Source organism: Strongylocentrotus purpuratus, unplaced genomic scaffold (genome assembly GCF_000002235.5).
Source record: "Strongylocentrotus purpuratus isolate Spur 01 unplaced genomic scaffold, Spur_5.0 spur5_scaffold_1, whole genome shotgun sequence".
Classification (NCBI taxonomy): domain Eukaryota; kingdom Metazoa; phylum Echinodermata; class Echinoidea; order Camarodonta; family Strongylocentrotidae; genus Strongylocentrotus; species Strongylocentrotus purpuratus.
In genome coordinates, this window is record NW_022145594.1 from 6,609,360 (window position 1) to 6,632,982 (window position 23,623).

The 23,623-nt window shown below is 37.6% G+C and overlaps 1 protein-coding gene across 1 annotated transcript; it reads right to left on the reverse strand.

Moving 5' to 3' along the window:
* Positions 1 to 8,574: 8,574 nt before the first annotated feature.
* Positions 8,575 to 15,479, reverse strand: LOC105441524 (synaptogenesis protein syg-2-like). Its single transcript, XM_030978489.1, has 9 exons — positions 15,386 to 15,479; positions 14,511 to 14,816; positions 13,850 to 14,005; positions 12,913 to 13,221; positions 12,075 to 12,383; positions 11,139 to 11,429; positions 10,447 to 10,596; positions 10,026 to 10,072; positions 8,575 to 8,934 (listed from the first exon to the last, which is right to left on the reverse strand). Exons 1-9 carry the CDS (start codon positions 15,477 to 15,479, stop codon positions 8,575 to 8,577), a joined length of 2,022 nt encoding a protein of 673 aa, XP_030834349.1.
* Positions 15,480 to 23,623: the final 8,144 nt, after the last annotated feature.

Here is a 23,623-nt window from a genome sequence, read left to right on the forward strand (position 1 = left end):
GAGGCGGTTCTCCCGGGGGGCAGGGGGCACAGTGCCCCCCCCCCACTTTTTCAGATACCCCAAAAGTGCCCCTTTTTACATAGGAAAAGTGCCCCTTTTATTTTGTAAGAAGTGCCCCTTTTACATAGGAAAGGTGCCCCTTTTACTTTGACAAGTGCCCCTATTACTTAACAAAAGTGCCCCTTCCCCCTTTTCACCTCTTACGAGTGCCCTTTTTATTTTTGACACGTGCCCCTTTTCCTTCGACATGTTCCCATTTTCCTTTGCAATAAGTGTCCATTTTCCATTCTCATAAATCTTGAAATTATCTTGAATAAGTGCCCTTTTTAATCTCTAGTAAGTGCCTCTTTTCAGGTACGAGAAGTGCCCCTTTTCACTTTTAATAAGTGCCCCCTTCACCTCTGATAATTGCCCTATTCAAAACTGAGAGGTGCTCCTTTTACTTTGACAACTTCCCCTTTTTTCCTTTATAAGAAGTGCCCCTTCTCCTTTTAATAACTACCCCTTTTTTAAACTCGGATGAGCACTCCTTTCATTTTAACATGTGCCCCTCTTATTTTCTAATAAGTGTCCCTTTTCCTTATGATAAGTGCCCCCATTAAAAAGAGAGAGCTCCTTCCCTTTCTCATAACTACCCCTTTCCCTTTCTAATAAGTGCCCCTTTTCCTTATGATAAGTGCCCCCATTGAAAAGAAAGAGCTCCTTCCCCTTCTCATAACTGCCCCTTTTAAAAATCTGAACGGTGCCCCCTTTTGTTCAACAAATGCACATTTTCCTTTATTATAAGTGCCCCTTTTACATTTTCATAAGTGCCCCTTTTCATATCTGGTCAGTGCCCCTTTTCAACTCTGATAATTCCCCTTTTAATAATGTTACGTGCCCCTTTTCCTTTCTAATAAGGGACCTATCCCATTTTCACCTCTTATAAATGCCCCTATCAAAATCTGATGGGTGCCCCTTTTCCGTCAACAAATGCCTATTTCCCATTTTCGTAAACGCCTCTTTTTCATCACTGGTGAGTGCCTCTTTTCAGGTGAAAAAATGCCTCATTTTCACCTCTTATTATTATCCTTTGTACTTTGACACGTGCTCCTTTTCTTTTCTAATAAGTGTCTTATCCCTTTCGATAATTGTCCCCTTTTCATGTAATCATTAAACGTGCCCCTTATTTAAAGCGACTAACAACAATTTCCCCCAAAGTTCGCTCGTTGCGCTTGCTCGCATTTAAAGATGGTATAATTATATTACTTATCAAAGGTCTTTTCAGTCTTCCGTTATGACAATGTGCTTATAACCCCATCACGATTGGCTTTTTTCCTCTTTATAAGATGTAATTTTTCGCACTGCGACCTCACAGATCTTTACAATTTTTCTCGCTCGCTTCGCTCGCTCGTAAATGCATATTCAGACATCACACCCAACTGTAAAGTATGATGCTTAAGCGATATCTTGTATGATGTATGAAGAGAAACAAATATTGAAATCATCCCTGATAATGTAATCACAATGTAGGGGTATATACCAATGTCTAAAAAAATTGTATATTTTCGCTTTGAGATTTCCCACTGTAGGTGCCCTTTTTTCCAGAAAGTGCCCTTTTTTGTTGGAAGTCGCTCGGCCGCCCCTGGTTTGGGATACCACATGATCAAATATTTTGGACTTGCCCATATAAATGTCACCCAGTTCCTCCTGTATGTCTCTCCCTGCAACGTGTGCTACACAGCGAAGAATTTTGTTATGATAGCGTCTTTCCGGCCTTATTCGAAGAATGCTTTCAGTATCATACGCAAGTTCACCCAGCGAGTTCAGACCATTCGAAGATGAAGTTACATATTTCAATGTCACATTTATGTCACTAATACGCCAGGACATTTCGGCTGCTGGTCGAGACCCCAAGCTTTTGCAGTTGATGGACGTAGAAACGTTCAAAAACACAATGGTACGGTTTTCTCCCCTTGCGTTCGTGATAGTGTCCATAGAGCCAGATGAGTCAAGTAGTAATTTGTCTGGTAAAACTGTGCAACGAAATTAAGAAATGCTCTAGTGTACTACCATCACAATTCATATCCACAGATACACAAGCGGTAGTGCAGTGAATACTTGGAGAGTACAAATTTACCTAGGGGGAACTTATAGGGAGATGCTTGATTTGTCAATTAAAAAGAACCATTTAAGGCCACGTTTAAACAAAATAACATATAATTATATACGTAGCCATATCCAGAGATTGTTCAAATAAGTGAGGGTCTGGGAATGTGCTGCTTTAGAATTTGTTTTCGAATAGTTAGGCCCTGATTTTAGGGAATCCCATCTGCTATGTGATGGGGTTCCGTGTGAGATGACACTTCCTCAAAACGTTTCAAAACCAAAACCAAAAATTGATTTATAGGTAACCACAATAGTAATCACAGTAATAAAGATGTTCTCAAGTACCACTCCAAAGACGTCTAATCCTGTCCCGATTGTTGTCTCCTTTGAAAGTATAAATCTTTTTTGCACGTTACCTATTATTTTCAAGAAACTTTGAATGTCCTTTTCTTGACAATCCTCCCCATTTTCATTTGTACATGTCACCTAGAAATAGTCTTACCTTCCATGATGTTGAAAGTGATTAAATTGTCAATAATGAGACTAAACTATCGCAATATTTATAATATTGTTTACAGAAGTAATGTCCTCCGATTTGTTATGTTGTTTGTTTCCTGTATATTCCCAAGTACATGTAGTACTTGTGTCTAGTCCCTGTGGCATTTTGTAGAGATTGGTATTGTACTGAAGGAAATCAACTTTCCAAACATTTCCCGACAATGACCAGCACTTTAGTTGACTGGTAAGTGCTAAATTTATTTGGAGCACTGTATATTGGTGAGGAATTGTGACTCTCATACGGGACATCCCAGATTCGATCTGTCCATGGTCGGTGCTTACATCCTTGATTAGCCCACACTTGTCCCTTTCTACCAAGGTGTATTGAATAGGTATCTGGCAACGCTAGGATGATAATATTTGCAAGGCACTAAGAAAGAGTATTATTGGTTAAATATATCATCAGTAGTAGTAGTAATAGTTGTTGTAGTAGTAGTAGTACTAGTAGTAGTAGTTGCCGTATTACAATTTTAGTTGAATATCAGTTTCGTGTCGCGTTTCTTTAAATCAAATGCTGTTAGATTCAAATCTTACCTGGTTGTAGAATTGTCAAATTGACAGTGGAACTTCCAATGTCATCGCCAATTTCTACGATACATCGATAGCTCTTGCCATCAGCTCGCGTCAAATTCATAATGGTTAGGTTACCGCTGGAGATATCTCCTGTGATGTTGTACTTGGATGGACGTGGTACGTTTTTCTGGCAGCCGTCTGTAGTACAGGACTGAGAAGCTAGCAAGTTGTTTGTATTGTCGTTCCATGTTATCTTCCGATGCTGGTGAATAGGAGAGTACATGCAGGATAGTGTGATGTCATTCCCCGTCACTGGAATCGTGTCATGGTGTATTGATATGGACACCGTTACGTCACATCGGCAGCCTGAAATATAGGTAGTATGAACATATGTGATAATGATAATAATAACTAATATTATTATTATTGCAGTGATAATGATATAAATACAAATAATAATACTCATAATAACAAGAAGCAGAAGAAGAAAAAGAAGAAGGAGAAGAGTAGTAATACTAGTAGTAATAGAAGTAGTTTATTTCATTTATTTAGTGCAATTTTCATAGGTGTGTTCAAATGAGCTTTCTATTGACACTATCACCAGATAAGTGAATTTTGAAGTGTAATAGATGACACAGAAAGGTTGATATTTGCGGATAAGTTTAGGATTTTATAAGACAGTAGCAATTACACCATTTATCCATAACCCCCACCCCATCCCCCTACCCCTCCTTACTTAATAGCGGTTTAAAAATCCGTGTTACGCTCTTTTGCAATAAGACATGTTCGTACAATCTCCATCTATAAGAGTAGTCCGTTGACCTAATGACATAAAGCTTTAAAGCTTCATATCGACTTCACCCACTACATAATGCAAATATCTGCCTTCTATCTACCTACAGGCGTAGAAGTCTAACAGCATGACATGGTTATTTGGATTACAAACTAAAATGGAAGAGATGAAATGAGACATAGTTTGTAAAACGAAGATTGTTCTTGAAAACCTGAAAGCTTATTCGATGCATGTCCAACATAGCAACAAGTAATACATGCAGACTGGATTCCAAGTATTGAAGTTCCTGTATTAATAAAAGGTTAGTGGAATAACTCTACAACTAGGTTCCTGGGAAAGAACCATAAACTTAAATTTGTTAGTAACCGGTCTCTTGATTGAAAACAAAAGAGTGTCATGTAACTGGAAGAGCTAAATGTGTAACTACAAACTCACCTGCGAGAAGAATGACCAGGGTTAACGAGAATAATATGTGATGAGAAGTCTCCATTATAATCCACTGTATTCAGTCCTTTCTCATCTTGTCAAATCCTAGAAAATGTTCCTTGCAATATAATTCGATTGTCATATGTGGTATCGAAGGTTTTGACAGAACACTGCCAAGATTAAGTTTCATTGCACAGAAACAATGTCCTCAACCAAGACAAACCACAAATATCACTATACAGAATCTCAAAGAGTACGAAAGTGAAAGTTCCATGCAGCATTTGTCACTGTCATTAATATATAGTTATTTTAGTTTGTTGTGTGTGTTTGACTGTATAATTATGTTTGAGCGCTATTTTATGTATATTATATCCCTATACTATGTAGCGGCCCTTAACAAGCTAAGCCACCAATTAAAAGACAGTATGATTTACGTAGCAAGAACACGCTTTTATAATCACTGTATGAAAATAGAATCACATGTAGGTTAGGCCTAGCATATAATCGTATCCAACGTATATCGGTTATATTACAATTGAGGAACTGTGATGATGTTAGTAATGATGACGAGGCGACCCATAGAGGAGGACGTTCGCCCCCCCCCCCCCCTTCCCCCTTCATGAAATATGTGTAGAAGGTGATCGTCCTCAAGGAGGGGGCAGCATTTCTCATCGGAATGTGATCCATAAACGTTCAGTCAAGAAAATCAGTCATTGGAGGGCTTTAATTATTCGGGGTTATGGGAGGGGGTGGGGCTATCATCCAAAATTATCTTTTTTCATACTATGATCATGGTGACTATGTTACATGAGTTTTGGACTAAAAATGATTACCTGATCTGCTAACTATTAGGTTAAAAAAGTGGCGGTATTTTTTTGGCCGGAAATCTGTCCCTCTCCCTCCCGGCCACTTCAGGTTTGTAACATTACAATCCCTCCCCTTCCCTAGTCAGTACAATAAATGGCAAATTCCTGCTTCACTGTACATTTATAAGGTCTTTCTCTAAAGGGATATTGATTCCTAACATCTATTTAAAAAACAATACTCTCTTTTTTCAAAATATAGATCGGCCAATATTTAGAGACTATAAGACAAAACTGATTGTTAACAATTTAAAAATTACAATTACAATTTCAAAAATTGTTAACAATTACGAAACTATGAAAGTTTACTAACAGACCCCCCCCCCCCCCCCTCCCTCCACCTAACGAAAAACAAATCTTTATAGGAAATTAGATAAATTGGCATTTCCTTCTGTATTTACATAGGTTTTCAAGCTTTCTATCAGAGAAATCTGGACAATGTGCATACATACGCAAATATAACATACATACACATACACACACCACAACACACGAAACTTTTTCCACACACCGACACACGCATAACCTACCTGTACACACACAAACACACGCACACACACACATTATGGAGCAGCTTGCACTACATTTTTTGATAGAGTACTTTTATTACCAATATTGTACTAACATAATTTCGCCGAGGAAACTGAAATTTGATTGAAAATCAACCGGAAAACATCCCTTTTTGTATCAATAATTATATGCCTTAAAACTTTACTACTATTTCTGAAACATTTTCTCATCTATTTCAAATATTAGAAAAGAATCATTTTATAGATATCGCCTAAATCTGATCGTATAAAAATGCAAGGAAAAAAAAAGAACACATAACAATTATACTAAAACACTCCATGATATGGCAGATTAAAACTTTAGTTGTCTTCACCGATAAAAATAACATATAAACAGGCCAAGCAACTTGCAGGCACTAATTGTTAAAAGCGAAAGGGCTTTAACGAGGATTACTCTGGAGGAATGCTCCAAATGTTAACAATTGTTTGAGATAAAAATGCAAATTTTGTTTTTGTCATGTTAAGATCGCAAAGAATTTCAAAAAATTAAAAGTAGGGCCATTTCAATATCTCATTGTACTACCTGTAATGTTAGCACAACGCGTTAGTTAGACTCTAGAGGTTATTGAAATTTGCCTTTCGGTTAATTTATCTCAAGTCTTGAGGTTTTGTGATCCCCTATCAGATAACTCTCAATTGAGGCCTGAAAAATACAATATTATCATAAAATTATCACAAAATTAGGATTTCAAAAATGTTATACAAGGTTCAATTCTTCCATGTCTTAGGCGTGCAATAGCGTATTTGTGGAATTGATAAACAAATTCCATAAATACATAACTGAAACGCAGATGCTTTTCGTGTTACAGCCCATTTTCTCAAGAACATGTAGAAGCCGTTTTTTGAATAACTTACATTAACAAAAATTGTCACATTGTTCGTCAGATTTTGTAGTAACATTATTGTATAAAAGGAAAAAAGAAGAACCGAAGATTGACTTTGTCATTATTTGCCTATCATTGTTAATATGCTTATCACACTCGGAGATGAATTGGGCAATTTTAAGCTATCATAAATTCATATCACTATTAATATATATAAGGCATGGATTATTAGTTAAACTATACACTTGTGTTTTTTTTTATAGATATACAAAAATATTCACAGGAATTAATGCTCTTTTTATTCCTTACACAATAAACATTTCGCTTGATCCTGAAGTTGAAAGGATAGTTACTCGATTATCTAAGTAACCTAAGTAACTTGACATGTTTGTAGTGCAATTTATTTAAAGTGTGTGTTGCGGCCATGGTAACAATAATTTTCTCTAAAATAGATACCTCAACCTGTTAAAGTACCCCTCAATTTGTACCTATATCATGCATGCAAATGCATACAAATATTATGTTTTCCCTATAGTTAAGAATTGAACGATGGTTACATGTTACATACATATAAACATTTATTTTTAAATATATATCGCAAAATCGAATTAAATATTGCTCATTGCCTTTTACGTTTTAGTTTTAACACTTTAGGCAAAACAGACAAACAACATTTTAAATAAAATGCATTTACGTAAAGGTTAATTAATGAAGAGGTGCGTTTTTAAGTTCTGAATAACAGATTCAATCGAAAAAGAAGTGCGGACAAAAGATAAGAAAATGAATACCACGAGTTGAGTTGAAACGTGGTAATCAAAGGAGTACAAAATCATGTTCGGACTATAATCCCAAAATATTATAGGTAACAATGCAAGATTTCATCATTAACTAAGGTCACATTAAGGTCATCTCTTTTTTCTGTTGAAAGAGAGAACAAAACTTTGCACATCTTCCCCAGGTAAAATCCAAGTAGCCTTAAGTAACCTTACATACACCACTGTGACAAACCAAATGTGCTCTGGAGTGATGTAAGCTAACCCATCCTCATTTTTACGGGAAGTCCTTTTTTATCGCTTGCATAGTCTAATACTCTTTTCACACTGGTTTTGCTTAACCCCGTACTTTGCTTAGCCCCGTACTATCCTTAACCCCGGACTATTTTTTTGGCTTTTCACACACGCTGTTTTTAGTCCCGTACTAGCACCTATACCGGAATAAGAAAATTCCCGCTGTTCTCACTGCATTTCGTTAACCCCGGATATCATGAATGTTATGATTGGACATACTTCGCATCTGGCCAGCTGCGATACGCTCCATTGCGTAGTACCGGACTATTTTTCGTTTCTGTTCTCATTCATTTGCTTAGCACCGCAATTGCGGGGTTAGCAGGAGTTAGCACCACAATTGCGGAGTTAGCCCTGCTATTTTGCAGGGTTACTTAACCCCGTACTATAGGTGTGGTTAGCCAACTTTAGCCCACTTTGGTAAAAACCAGTCTGAACAGAAAGTGGAATAGGCTTAACCCCGTACTATAGGTGGGGCTAAGACCCCCCCCCCCCCCTTAACCCCACCTATAGTACGGGGTTAAGCAAAGTATTGCCAGTGTGAAAACAGTATAAGACGCGATGGGCCGTATACCCCCTTGAGCCTTGCCACCTCCACTTCCCTTTGAATAGGTGTATATTCTGGATACTTGGATTGTTTCTTAGGCGAAAGTGATGTAAAGTAGCCCATCCCAAGTATGTATTGGAAGTCTTTTGTCGTCATCGGCATAGTCATAGTCGGCCCTAGTTTTTTCTTCTTTACCCTTGCCGTGGCTTCGGATTCAAAGGAAGCGTAGTCGGTGTCCCTTTCCCTTCGGGGTAGATGTATGGAGGATTACTTCTGTCATAGGCAAGATTGCTGTAAACTAACCGATCGTCATCTATTGGCTGAAAATCCTACGTCATCGTCGAGGTGGTTGGTGAGTCGTCCGTCTCCTTAAGCCTGTCCATGGCATTGAAGTTGATGGATGCGTAGACAGTGCCTCCGCTGCTCGGAATAGGCGCAGTTTTTCGAGGATTGCTGGTGCCATGTGAGATGGCGATATAAACCAACCCATCGTCATCCACTTGCTGTGACTCAACTGTTGCCGTGGTGGTTGTAGCAATGCTCTGTTCCTCCTTGCGTCTGGACGTTGCATCATGGTCCAGAGACGCATAGACGGTATGGGTTTCTTCGGTGCGAGCAGGGCGGATGGGTTGGGGAGGACGTGTGTTTTCATGCGACACGTCGATGTACACTAATTCATCATCGTCCTCCTGAATGTGTGCAGACAATTTAAAGAAAAGTCAATTAGCAGTATAAAGGATATTATTGATTGCCACTCAGATTTGTCAACGCATTAGTAACATTTTGCCTATTCATTCTCTACATGCCCTAATTCGAGAAGAATTCGTGTAGACGACACCATAAGCAGAGCGATATTAAAAAAGGAAAATGATATTTTACTTATGTAAAAGTTAACTTTATGCAAATATATTTATAATAGAAATTATATACCTCACTTAAGTAATCCAGCCATCTGATTGGTCGAAATTGCATTCATAAACTTCAACTGTTCCTGTAAAATTCCCGGTAACCATGCTTAAAACATTTAATATTTTTAATAACCATGGTTATTAAAAAAATAGGTCAGTCTCCATGGTTACCCCATAGGTTTACATGTTAAAAAATGGTTTGAGCGATGGAGGATACCGTATGTGTGCGAATAATTGGTCGGTAATTTCAATACAATTGAATCTCGATCGATCTTACCGACAATTTTATCTTGCATTGTTGACATGAAGACGAAAATAAACTTCCAAAAACAAAAAAACAACATCTGCCGATAGATCTTGATCTAAGTTCGTGCCAATATGCATTGCAAAAGTAAAAGAAGAGTCCGTATATGGAGCTTTTACGAAGCATTCATCACACGCGAAGCCGGTTTCAATCCATTTTAATGTATATATCGTACAAAACTGCCAAGCATGTTGATAGCGCGCGATGGCCGAGAGGTCTGAGGCGCTGACTTTAGATACATCGCCTTTTGTACGCAAGAGTTCGAATTTCATCTTCGCCAAAAAAAAAAAGTATTTTTTATTTTTTATTTTTTAGTCTATTTTTTTTCGGCATATAAAAGTATTAATGACTGCTTTAATATTCGAGAAATAGTTGTTTTTATACGCTCTCGGGAAGGTTACAATTGGGCTATTCCCCTCGGCACGCCTCGGGTAATAGCACAATTCTAACCTTCCCTTGAGCGTATAAAAACAACTATTTCTCTCAAAGCAGTCATTAATACTATACCATTGCTCTTCCCTTCATGAGATAGTAACAGGTAAAAAGAACCGTATTGAGTGATACATACCCTTTGTGTACGGATCGGTTGACCGGGAGTTTCTGTTTCTGGTTCATCTGTGGTGAGGGAGGAGATGTATCGGAGTTGAAATTTAACGAATGCAAGTTTTATATAGGTACCGGATATCTTTATATTAATGATGTTTATATTATTGATGCTAATAACTTTACCTTTGCTTGAACAAATCCCTTATTATGTGTATTTAAACGTGATGGAGGAAAACATAACTTTATAAACAAACTACGTAATTGCTTCAATTTATACTGGAATCTTTACAAAAAGTAAAAGTAAAAAAAATCTTTTCACAATTTTTCCAGGGGTTAGTTTATTAACTTGTACTGATCGATTTAAAGATAAAGATCTGACTATCTTGACGTTACAATGGCAATAGGGACTCTCGGACAAATTAGGGAAAAAAGTGGAATTCTACCTTTGTTTTTCTTCAAACAGCAAGATACACCAAAGACACGAACAGCGACGATTAAAGGTATCATGATAAAACAAGCACCAGCCAACAATCCAATTCCAACTGTTACTATGAAGCTGCCTGCCATATTTGTTGTCTCCAAAGGTATGTGTTCTAAAAAAGAAAAGAAAAATAAAGGAAGAGTAAATACTGCTTCAAAATCTGTAGTTCTTCATTACTTGTAAGTTTCTTTTACTTGTTTTGGTAATCCTGTTATATGTCGTTATTATCCATTATTTCAGAATACAGGTTTGTAATCATGGCTCTCTTGAGATTGTGATCTTGATAAAAGCAGTATTCCATGATAGCACACGAAGCAATTTCGTAGCCCATTTTCAATTTTTCTTTACATAAAGATGTCGGAAACACTATTGCCTAGGCTGAGAGAGGTTTAATGATTGCGGTAACTTTTTTCTTTCATGAAAAGTCTCTGCACGCTTAAGTTGGTCTATATGAATTTAAGAGCTCTCCTTCTGGTCACTGCTGACGAACAATGAATTTAAAATATCCACGTATTAAAACGGAAAAATAAAACTTAATCATTCTATTGAATGTGTGGTTTGTTTCAATATTAAAAAAAGACAATTATTATTTCTGGAAATCCGGACTACAAACTGATAATCAAATGTATATTTTTTAAAAAGAATTAATCTTACGTGCTGTTGATGCCACTGTTTCTTGGGTACTACTACTTCCAGCGTCGTTAATTGCCCAGAGAACCAAACGATACCATGTGGATGAGTTCAGTCCTCTTAATTGATGATTGGTGGTATTTAAGTGGCTGACAATGCCACAGTCCTGGTCCTTCACTGCGTTGTCATGGGTACAGTACTTGAGCGTAAATGTCTGCAAGCTGCCGCCATCGAATCCGGGTTGCCAAGCAACGAAGAGAGATGACGATGTCGTCTGACTTTGGTTTACCTCGAAACCAAAAGGTGGATCTGGGTCTGTAGGAGTTCAATACAAAAACTTGTTTGCCATTTGTTTACCATTAAAAACTGTGAAACAAGCATAATATTATTGTTGATAAGTGATTAAAAGGGGGGTCTTGAGACTTTAATACAGATATCCAAAGAAGTGAAAACACACATTAATCGTGGAGGCTTGCTCCCGAGTCGAGGAGAACGTGCCTGATATAGGACTGTCACCAGTTGTGGCGTATGTTAGAGGAAGATTGAACAGCGCCGTACTAGAGCTAAGATCAGGACGTGTAGATTGATTTATTTGATGGGACCCAGGAATGAAAACCTGGATAAGTCAGGATCACAGGATCATAAGTAATATCACTTAACATAAAACTGTGTTGAATGAGAATGTACCTAACAACATTTCAAAAACAAAACTATATTTTCATCGTTCGTAATAAACACTTTAACTGACAATCGTTTAAATGTTTATCAAGAACATATCGTCGATGAAGTTAAAAGTCTGCAAATTTGTTGCAGGCTTACAAAGTATCCTTCGAGTTATACATGTATTATATTGTTTCATTTCAATATTATCATCATCATATTATATACAGGAGCGTAATATCGATTTTAAATTACTTCAGGATTATGCATTAACATCAGATACATGACAAGTGTACTTACGGGAATATGTAAAGTTGATGACTGCAATGCCTTCACCATAATCTGTGTTAGCCAAGCATTCATAATTGCCATTATCAATCTCCTGTACATCGCTGATAATCAGCATACTCGAAGTTACAGTCTCATCATCTTGGGCCGAGCTGTGAACGATCAAATACCGCGTTCCGTTGTCCAAACTTGTTTCGTTGTAAACCCACTGAAAGATATAAGCTGGGGGTCTGGCACGAGAAACACATGTGAATGTTGCCACGACGCTTCCATTAGAAGTTATATGCCGCCGAATATGAGATTGGATGATGACGGGCGAATCTGCATATTGAAAATAAGGGAAAGAGAGAGATGGTAAGGGAGTTGTGTTTGTTCCTGTGTTTTTGCGTGTGTAAGAAAAAGACATTGAGGGAGAGAGTGGGAGAAAGGGAAGTAGTGATGTGTGTTTGTGATTAGTGGGCGTTTTAGTGTGTGTGACAGAGAGAGAGAGAGAGGAGGGGAGAGAACGAGACGAGTTTGTAACAGCAAATAGTGTAAAAAGAGATATATAGCAGTAGAAAATGATATAAGAATAGGTACACGCCATTTAGAGATGTCAGAAGAAGACAAAAAATTAAGATCTCGAATAAACTACAATTATTATTGCCAAAGGTATACCGTTTCATAACGATCTTAGCCATTTTATTGACGGCAAGATTACTCATCATCCCTAATACCATATTTAATTATTATCCGTTCATTCAACGCATAATCTCCTGTCAAAACAATTAAAAATATATATACATAATAATAATAATCATGTTCCGATAATTTTATTAAACATTGTGTGTTGGAGAGGAGTTAAACTTACAGGATATATAGAGAGTTTCCGTAACATTCCTTGACCAGGTAGGATGAAGTGCCGGTTGAATGATTACGCAGACAATTGCTTTGTCGTGATCGTCCTGCGCCGGCGTGAAAGACAGGTTACTTGTAGCTCCGATGCGGCCACCCGGTTGTGCTGTGACCTCAAGTGTAGATTCTTTGGTGACATTCTTAGATCCAAGGAGCCAGTGAACTAGAGGTGCAGGATATCCGTTGTTGGAAGTACATGTTACTTTTGCAGGTACCCCTGCCTGTAGTGCATGGGTGCCATTCAGTTCGGGAGGATTTGGTGGTCCTTGGAAGTGAAAGATATTTAGATGATATATTTGAGATACATATATTTTTAGAGAAACAAAAATCTATTTAGCAATAGTACGAAGATGACTTCGATTATATGCGTACCTTTCATTTCAGGAAGATCTGATGGTGCTTTAAAAGTTAAGATGTTAGAGTGGAATAATTGAGATAAAGATTTAAAATAAAATGCACTTTTAAGTTCTAAAATATAATGACAGCAAATTCGTTACTCCTCTTGGTTGTGTCTTGGTAGTCGCTTTACGTTTCTCCAGAGAATATTCCGGTCTGTCTTTTGCTCTTTAAATGTGTTATGGTTTGGAAAGGCCTTAATGCATTACAAGCAGTGTATATTCAATAAAATATATCACACCTATGAATAGGTTCAACTCTTTCATTGTAAGAAAATTGACAAGACGGCATAAGATACCAGTATCACGTACCATAAACAAGCAACAACACTTTTACGTAACGCCGGCTCGTTCTAAAACTTTCAAGGCAGCGGAAAGTCTGATTGTGATGGCGTCTCTCTGGAAAGATCTGAAGGGTATCCTCGGTGTCGTATAAGCTCGCATCGTCAGGATTAGGGGTGACAGAAGAAGTGGAATTAACAGAGCTGTCCGCGGTACCAAGCGTCCACGAGACATTAGCTTCTGGGCGAGATCCAGAGCTTTTGCAAGTGATTGGTGTCAGAGTATTCTGAAAGACGATGACTTTCTGGGTGCCATTTCCGTCCTCTATGATGGGTCCTGATGGTTTGGAGATCTCCAGAGAAGTTGGTGGTGCTACATGCAGAAATACAGTGGGATGGGACAAGTAGGTTTTGGTGTTGTTTGTGTTTTTGGTATTGTTTCTTTCATTTTTTGAAATGTTAAGGTGTAGTCTCGGGCAGTAGGACGAAGGTATATTATTTCAAGTATAAATGACTGAACTTGCCTTTTTCCAGGAGCGGTTCTAGAAGTATAATTTTGGGAGGCTTTGGCGTTTTTGCACTCATTTTCTACATGTGCCCATCGATTTTATTTTTGTTCACGAAGAACTTGAAGAAATATTCCGCCTCTGCTTATTTCATTAAACGAAACCGTTCGAAGTACCTGTCACATCTATTTCGAGAGCCACATACCTTGATGTGAGAAAAAAAAAATCAAAATTGTCTGTACCTACAAATTATTATTATTATTATTGATCGGCAGTATCACCAATAATTATGCCATAAGATTACAGAAAAAAATCTTTTTTAATTGTTGTATTTTTATTTCTCCATAACTTATAATATCTACGAAAACTAACCGTGGACATCAAGACGAACCGCAGTTTCAAGAACCCTTTGAAGTTCAGGATGCGAGACCTGACAATGAAGACTCACTCCATGGTCACCCCTGGATGGTTTCACCCTGGCATTTCGCAATGACACATAGGAACCATCTCTTGCCACATTGACCTGTTTCCCAAGCGACACTTGAAGAGTATCCGGAATGATCCAGTCTAGCGTTGCAGGAGGTCTAGCGCCATGAACTATGCAGGTGGCTTCTGTCTCTGTACCCGCAGTCGTGGTTAGAACCTGGTCGCCAAGGATGGACACTTCGTATGGAGGAGCTAAAAGATGATTACATATATTTGTATTGCCAAATGCTCTGTATTTTAATTGAATATTTCAAGAGGAAACATGTAAAAAGAAACACATAATTATACAATTGTTTCAAACAAACAGGATGATCACACAATGGACGAATGCAAAGAATGTGTATCCCTATGTAAGTTTGGACACTAGGTATATATTGTTTCGAGTATGGTTTATAATAATATTGCTTATACAGAAATTATATAGGTGTAGTTCAATTAGCAAAAATAAGAACTTTTTATGAAATGAGGGTTTACGTCAATAACATGACCAACGAATAAGGAACAAATATGAGACATTTGAATTTGATCATTGCAACCTATATCTTGTCGAAAATAGAAAGATTGTATAAAGACATGTAGCCAGAGATTTAAAAGAAAAACGTTTATTTAATATTGGAAGGTAACATTACAAAAATGAAAGTATGATGATGACATAGAAATAATATATATGCCTCTATATTTAAAATAAAATATAACAAACCCAATTAATGTTCAAAAGACTCCCCGAATTTACCAAATCAAATGAATGTTTGATCGCCTACCTTGCTCAAGTACTACCACCGTGAAAGAAGCATCACCATCTCCACCTTCAGTTTGCACGAAGCATTGGTAATTCCCGCTGTCTTCTGCTGTCATATTCCTGATGGTTAGATTTATAGTACTACCATTGACCACCAAATCGAATTTCTGAGACCTTGGAACATTTTCCATGCAGGAACCTTTCTTGCAGGTAAGTGATGCAAGCAAGGAGCCACTTCCATCTTGCCATACAACACGATTGATGTCCATGGGTGAAAAGCTGCAACCGAGAGTCTTATTCCCTCCATCAACGGGGATGGTATCCGCTGTTACTATGGAAACGTGTATATTCCCATGGCAACCTGCAAGCACATTATAATTCATGCAGAACATTGTGAGAAACGTATTCGAATAAGGATGTTGAAATGTGCAATGTAGACCATTTTTCATTTTTCTAAATTATTGATATGAATGTTTATAACACCGTCAATATTACCATCGTCATTGTTATCATAATTCCACAATTCTTTTCGATTCTTATTCATTGATATCATACAGAAGGCTCATGAACCAAGATATTTCAAAATGACTAAACAGAAAGTTTTGGAGACACATGAAAGAAAATGTGCTGTTGCAATTGTTTGCCGGGTACGACAGAAAAAAGGTAATGATGCCATAAAGCTATCAGTCTTGTGTAGGTAAACGTACATTACTTGATAAATGGTAAACCACTGATTAATATCTTAATGATCATCAACTCACCGTTTCTGCATATAATAGTTAACAGACAGATAAAAAGTTGAAAACGAGACTTCATCTTCCTGAATGTTGATTTCGTTGCGATTAATTTGTAAGCATTTCACATTCTTGGTCTTACACACAATTGCAAAATGACGTTTACGTATGCACAACAATTGGAAAGAAACTTAAGGAAGTGGTGGAAAATAAATTTGTATGGAAACAAGATAAAATAGTTATACTGAAACATATACTGTGAAATACAATAAGAATGCTGTGCGCCTAGCTTGAAGAAAATTGAGACCTGTAATCGAAACTTCACTCTCGAAGTATCACATCAATCAAAGGAGGGGATATTCATCATAGTTTCTATTAATAAACAGTGGCCGCTTAATGAATGGCTACATGTGAAGGATTTGTTTAAATAAATCATCAAGATCTTGATCTTATATTTTAGTTTGTACGATAGAAACATGTTCCCGAGATAGTTGTTCCATGACCATTATCCTTCTCACCAGTGTTTTTCAACCGCAGGGCCGCGAGGGAGGCCGCGAGAGAAAGTCAGTGATGTCTGCATGTAGTAAAAACAACTTTATTTAAAACAAAGTATCCGAAAAAGCAAGTGCCAGAATAAGAATTGGGGTATTTTGATCAGGAAATAACATTTTACAGATAAAGTAGTGTATTTATCCTCGCTCGCTTCGCTCTGTCGCAAAAGAAATGATTCATGGCAACGAGATGACCGAATGTTTTATGGTATAATACTTATGACAAATCCTTTTTGCCCGCTCACTTCAATCACTCGCAACATTCAGAAACCGGATAATAATAATATATATATTAGAGCAAGAGGCGTCGGGTGTCACGCGAGAATATACTCGTACTCCTATGTTCATATGTAAAAGTGAAGGAAAACAAATCTGTCAATGAATTTGGGCTGGTGACGCGAAACTTTTAAATACTTAAAGGCCCACTGCACTACTTGTAGCTACTTGCGCCCTCTTACAACAAACAATGCCTAATCAGTGACCATTGGTCCCCCATGATCCTCTTTTTCTTATGTTAACTGAGAGCTGAGTTGATGAGATAACCACCTGTCCAGTGACCTTGCAGGGCGCTCTAATCCCTCCTGTAAACTATGGCAGATAAGCTTTAAAATAGTGCGATGACTACAGCTTTAAAGATCTCATATAGAAGCAGAACTCTGAACTTCACCGCTGGCCTAATTACTTAAACTAACCCAAACCCTAACCCTAATCCAAAAAATAACTTAAACCGAATTGCAACCATAAACCTACACAAGATCAATCCTCTGGTGCAGGGGTATTTTTTTTTTTATTAAACTGACATTTGCCAACCTTCCCGTTTAAAAAGGCACCCAGTGGCGTACGCAGGGTTTTTTCAAGTGGGGGGGGGGGGGGGTTAAAATTGAGCCCAAAATTTTGCAACATTTTGTTTCGTTGGGGGGGGGGGTAAGGTCACCTTTTTTAGGTCAGCCATTGGCATAAAAAAATACACAAAAATACACATAAAAAACTCAAGGGGGGGGTAACCCCCCCCCCCCTTCGTACGCGCCTGTAGGCACCATACTGTCTCAGGGAACAGCCGTCTACATTAAAGGTAATACAAAGTTTTAAGAAATTATGAAAATTGGATGGATAGTAATTCTTTAAATTGTTCATATATTTGGATGCTCCTGTTGATGTATTATAAGCACTCAAAAATGTAGCCCCGAAAACACTTCTGCTTTCGAGAAAATTGAATACTCCGAATTTACCAGTGCTCCCGGAAAATTTCAAATATTTCAAATAGCGCCTAAGCCTTATTAGTCTAAGGCCATTCAATTGAGCTGTTACCATGACAACCTCAGAAGATGCAGTTCTGATAAATAGTCTCCAAACGGAAATAGCAAGTCGGTCGATTATAGTCAAGAAACATTGTTAAAGGGAATGCAAATTTTGGGGAAATTTTGAAAATTGGATGGATAGTAATTTTTTATATGCTTGATATATTTGGATTCCCCTGAATGTTGATTTATTAAAAGCCTTAGAAAATTTCGCCACTAAAACACTCCTGCTTTTGAGAAATTGAATTAATTAACATTTACCGGTGCTCCCGCTTAATTTCAAATATTTCAAATAGCGCCTAAGGCCATTCCATGGTAGCTGTGACCGTGAAAATCTCAGAAGATGCGGTTCTGATATATAGTTTCCAAACGGAAATAGCAAATCAGTCGATTGTAGTCAGGAAACATTGTTTTCAAGCTAAAGTTATATCAGTCTAGAGAGGGTGCTATACAACAAAAAGATTTTATCATTTACAATTTCATCACTTTAGACCTGATTTTAACCGCGACAACGATCATCGAATCGTAAAATCGCATATGCTTCCAAACTTTTCATTTGAACCAAATTCATCACCAATAACAAAACTGTGCATTGCCTTTAAGGGACTATCCTTAACCCAACCCTATAACTTTGACAAAATGAACACAAAGTCATGAGCAATAGTCGCCGCATGATAATTGTCAGAGCACCCAGTTCAACAGTTATCTGATCGAAAAGTCATTAGTATTGCACTAGCAGATCCATTGCAGTTTGCTCTAACCGTGAAAAATGAAGATATAAATACTACTGCAATTGTCACTTATCACTCTTCGATTCGATATTCCTTTGTATATTTGCTTCTCTTTCTTTTATTTTCATTGTTGTTCTTTCTGTCTAGTAACGGAAATATAAAAATCATATTTTGTCATCAGGAGAACCGCCTGATTTCCTCAACAAAACAAAACCTGATACATGTAACAGCGTTGATACGTCCTTCACTTAACCTTTCAAGAGGATATAAAAATAATGCCATACTCTCCGGTTACAAAAACGATTTGGATTCGAACACAAAGTTCAGAAAGGGTTTCATTAGAAAGATTTCTGAAACAGATACATGATAGCCTGAGAAACAAATGAAACTATATAAAGCGGCTCGACAGCCACGAGCTGTTCACATTTTTATATTCATCTTATGAAAATAAAAAGGGTCACCTTTTTGTAATGGCAGGATATTTTAACTTTTCTAAGTGTTAAATTTAGTCCAACTGAAATTAGGGAGAAAGCTGTCCGTTAGAATGTTATTGAAAATGGGACGAATTAAATCAAATATATTCATGAAGGTCTGAAAGCTGAGATCAGTAAATATTGGAGTAATTTTAATTTTAATAATAATAATAATACAATGATAATGATTACAATGAAATAATAGTACCAATTATTAATCAAAACAATGTTGATTAACCGATCTTGTATAACTCATGTCACATTTTGATATAGCGTCCTCATGCGCTTCAAAAGAAAGTTAGAATATTATTACACTTGCTTTTATGTCAGATAATAATCAAATTATTAATGATATTATACTTGTCATAATCTTACATAGTTATACTTGTCATAATCTTACATAGTTATACCAAAATATCTCTAAGTAGTTTTCGATATTCGATATTTGTGTATTTGCAAATATTTAAAGGGATAGTCGAGTTCCGTTTTCAGACCGCAAATGCCTTCAAAGTGCATGGTTATTGCTCTTATTCTTATCCATGACATTTTCAGTGCCCTTTTAGAACCTAAAATTGCTATGAAGATAATTTTAGACCCCCAAATTCAGCCACTATGATCATACCAATTCAGTTCCACTTTCAAAAAAATATGGCGACCGTTAATTAATTATTTAATTAAAAATAACAATACATGGGCCGGCTGGTTGTGCGTAATATAACCAGAATGAAAATGCCAACAAAAAAGCCATCATTGGTATTGGCTGAAATACGACGTAAAAGGCGTTATTTCGTTTTCTCGACGCCTTTTTCAAATTATCTAATATTTTTGGTGGTACACAATCATTAGAAATTGTTGTATTTATGGATATTTCAGCCGTCTCTGAACCGATTATTGATCAAACAAAGATGATTTTGGCATCCAAATTGTATGTTCTTTCAAATTTGACACTCAGTTTTTCATTATTTCACAAACAATATTTTGTGTAGCGCCCTCTGCAACAGAACTCAACTATCCCTTTAAGTGTTTGTTATTATATAAAGCTGCTGTACTTTATGGGAACGGTGTTCAGTTCTTCGTTCTCAAGCACTGGCGTACTGGTGGGGGGGGGGGGGGGGCTTGGGGGCGCCAGCCCCCCCCCCCCCCCCCCAAATAAAATTGAACCATGACCAAGTAAAGAAAGAGAAGAGAAGAAAGAAGGAGAAAAAAAAGGAAGGAGAGGAAAGAATGGAAAAGAAAGAAAAGAAAAAAAAGAAAGAAAAGGAGAAAGAAAAAAAAAGGAGAAAAAGAAAACATAAGAAAACAAACAAAACAAAACAAACGAAAGAGAGGAGAGAGAGAGAGAGAGAGAGAGAGAGAGAGAGAGGGGTGGTATTAAGAGCCTAAGAGAAGATGGGTGGGAGTAAGAGAGCAAAGGGAATGTTGGGTGGAGTCGCCACGTCGAAGGAGCAAGAAAGGTACGCATAGATAAATATGTTGCTGTGTCGGGTCCACTGTGTCGGTATTCTTGCTCTATCTAGCTCGTGTACTATATCAATTTAGAAGTTTGAAGTCGGTGAGATGTTTAATGTCGGTCGGCCGGCAATTTTATTTTTCTCTCTACGAACTGTGACTTTTTATCGGACAAAGAAAAGAAAAAATTAATTCAGACAATTTCTCTGATAATTTAATGAAACGTCAAAGCTTCCGCGCATCGCGCGGGAGGGAGGGAAACTGAATTCAGACAAAGTGAGTAGAAATCAGTACAACGAATCGTCTTCTTTCTCTAATAATTAATTAAACGTCAAAGCTCTCGCGCTTGGCGCTGGAGGGCGAAAACTGAATTCAGACAAGGATTAAGTGTCGAAAACAGTACAACGAATCGTCTTCTTTCCCTAATAATTTAATGACACTTCAAAGCTTCCGCGCTACGCGCGGGAGGGGGAAAATCTATTCAGACAAGGATTAAGAGTAAAAATTTAAGGAAACGCATCGTCTTCTTTTCCAAATAATTTAATGAAATGTGAAAGCAAGGATTAAGAGTAGAAATCAGTACAACAAATCGTCTTCATTCTCTTATAATTTAATGAAACGCCGAAAGCTTCCGCGCTTCGCGCGGGAGGGGGGGGGAGTGGGGGAACTGAATTCAGACAAAGATTAAGAGTAAAAAGAATCATTTAAAGAATCGTCTCTTTCTCTAATAATCTAATGAAATGTCAAAACTTCCGCGCTTTACGCGGGAGGGAGGAAACTGAATTCGGACAAGGATTGTAAGTCGAAAACAGTACAACGAATCGACCTCTTTCTCTAATAATTTAATTAAACGTAAAAAGCTTCCGCGCTAAGCGCGGGATGGGCGAAAATGAATTCAGGCAAGAATAAAGAGTCGAGAACGGTAAATGAATCGTCTTCTTTCTCTAATAAATAAATGAAACGTCATAGCTTCCGCGCTTCGCGCGGGAGGGGCGAAACAAAAAAAAAGTCTAGAACGGTACAACGGATCGCATTCTTTCTCTAATAATTTAATGAAGTATCATTAATATATTTGTCGGTAATTGGTGGCTCGTTTTGAAGGTAATCGGTGGCCTCTCCCCCCTCCCCCACTGAAAAAGATCTAGCAACGCCCCTCATAACAACACAGTTTATACACTCGATATAATTTTTAGTACAACTGGTGAAGTACCGGACCACCGCCTTTGTGCATTGTGCGGCAACGAAGCATATACAACGTCTTACTTCCAGGAAGTGCCGGTGGACATTATTGCGCAAAATGTGGTTCTCAAATTGCAAAAGATTCCTACTCTTGGAGGGGGTAGGAGAAAGCAATTTTATGTCATATTACTCCAGGAAGTGCCTGAAAAGGCGTCTAATGTGGTTCTAAAATTGCAAATGCTTCCTACTCTGGGAGGGGGTCAAAACCCCCTCCCAGACCCACCCCCGCTTGGTCGTTCCGCTCCCTCGCCGCTTAAGCCTCGCTCTGTCGCTTCATCAGGTTTTACATGTATTTCACCCCATGCCACCCCCCGTAAGAAACTCTTGGATCCACCACGGATGCCCATACCCATTGAGCTTCGGGAGCTCCGCCCCCCTGATGGGGCTTTGTCCCTAGACCCCACTTTGAAAAAAGTTCAGCGGGGCCAGCATGTTAGAGTGGGGTGATGCGGATTTTTTTTTTGTCAGCCCCCCCCCCCCCAAACGTTTTTGCTCATTACGCCACTGTTCTCAAGTGTCGTGTATATTCCATTCAAGTCTGAAATTCATTACATTACGGTATTGTATTGATTACTTCACCAAAATACAGTATCATGCCGAATGTTCTGTCCTATCAAAATCTGTTTGTTTTGAATCATTCAATGAATTAAGAGAATAATAGCAGACAACAAACAAGCAGACAACTCATGATTTTCTATAATTGTGTTTTAATATCTGTGTAGAAGTGAGCACAAGACAAAAATATGAATATATTCTGAATTTACAGAGGAAACAGTAGAACATATGTTACAGGTGAAATATAGCCCTCGTAGTACCACACAGTTTCAAAATTAATTAATTTGAAACTGTATGTGCACTTAAAGGATAGACTAGCTACAGCAAACATTAACAAAAACATTCAGATATATTACACGTTTCCAAATGTAGGCATAAGAAGAGCACATAACAGAACCATTCTTTAACAAACCCTATGTTCGTAATTTCAAATGTACAGCAACTTTGATAATGAATCCCATGTACACACAGTCATTAATGGTAGAATAGCAGTGGGCCGGATCCACTTGACCACAGCACATCTACGGTAGGTAAAAATATGGGAAATATTCAGGTGTGTGCTCCATGGGTACCACAATCGTTCCAGTTATGGTGCCAAGTTTTGGCTCCATACTTTAAAAAGACTACAATGTTACCTGTCATATTGATTCAAAGAGGGTTCGATACACGTTTATCGGGTAAAATATATGGTTTTCTTTAAATCAAATAAACAAGTTTTTAAATTGTTTTTTACAAAGGAAACAAATTAGTAGGCCTATGTTGCAGACCACTCCAAACTAGTTTTTTTTTCTATCAACTTCGCAGAGCAGGCCTCATTTATTGATTACATAGCATTAGTGTCTTGCTATTAATAGAATCACAAATCATATGACCGAAATAATCGGATTTCTAATTGAAGGTTGTTACTCATACCACTTGTGTCCACTTGTCGGCTGTACAATCAATAGTTTCGCTGCCCCCTCATTCCTAGGCTATATATCAAAGTTATCCTTTCATTTTCATTTCCTTTCAATTACAGTTATTCGCCATCACGATTGTTTATATTTTTGTTAAAGTCTCTCATCTCTGAATTCCATCTTAACGTGTTTTAAGTATACTGCAAGTAATCTATTATGATAATCATGATCATGTTCATGACATTAAAAGGTAATACAGCCTCTGTTACAAGATGAAGAAGAAAAAAAACAGACATACAGTTCAGAGGAGGAACTTTGAAATGAATTGAATAAT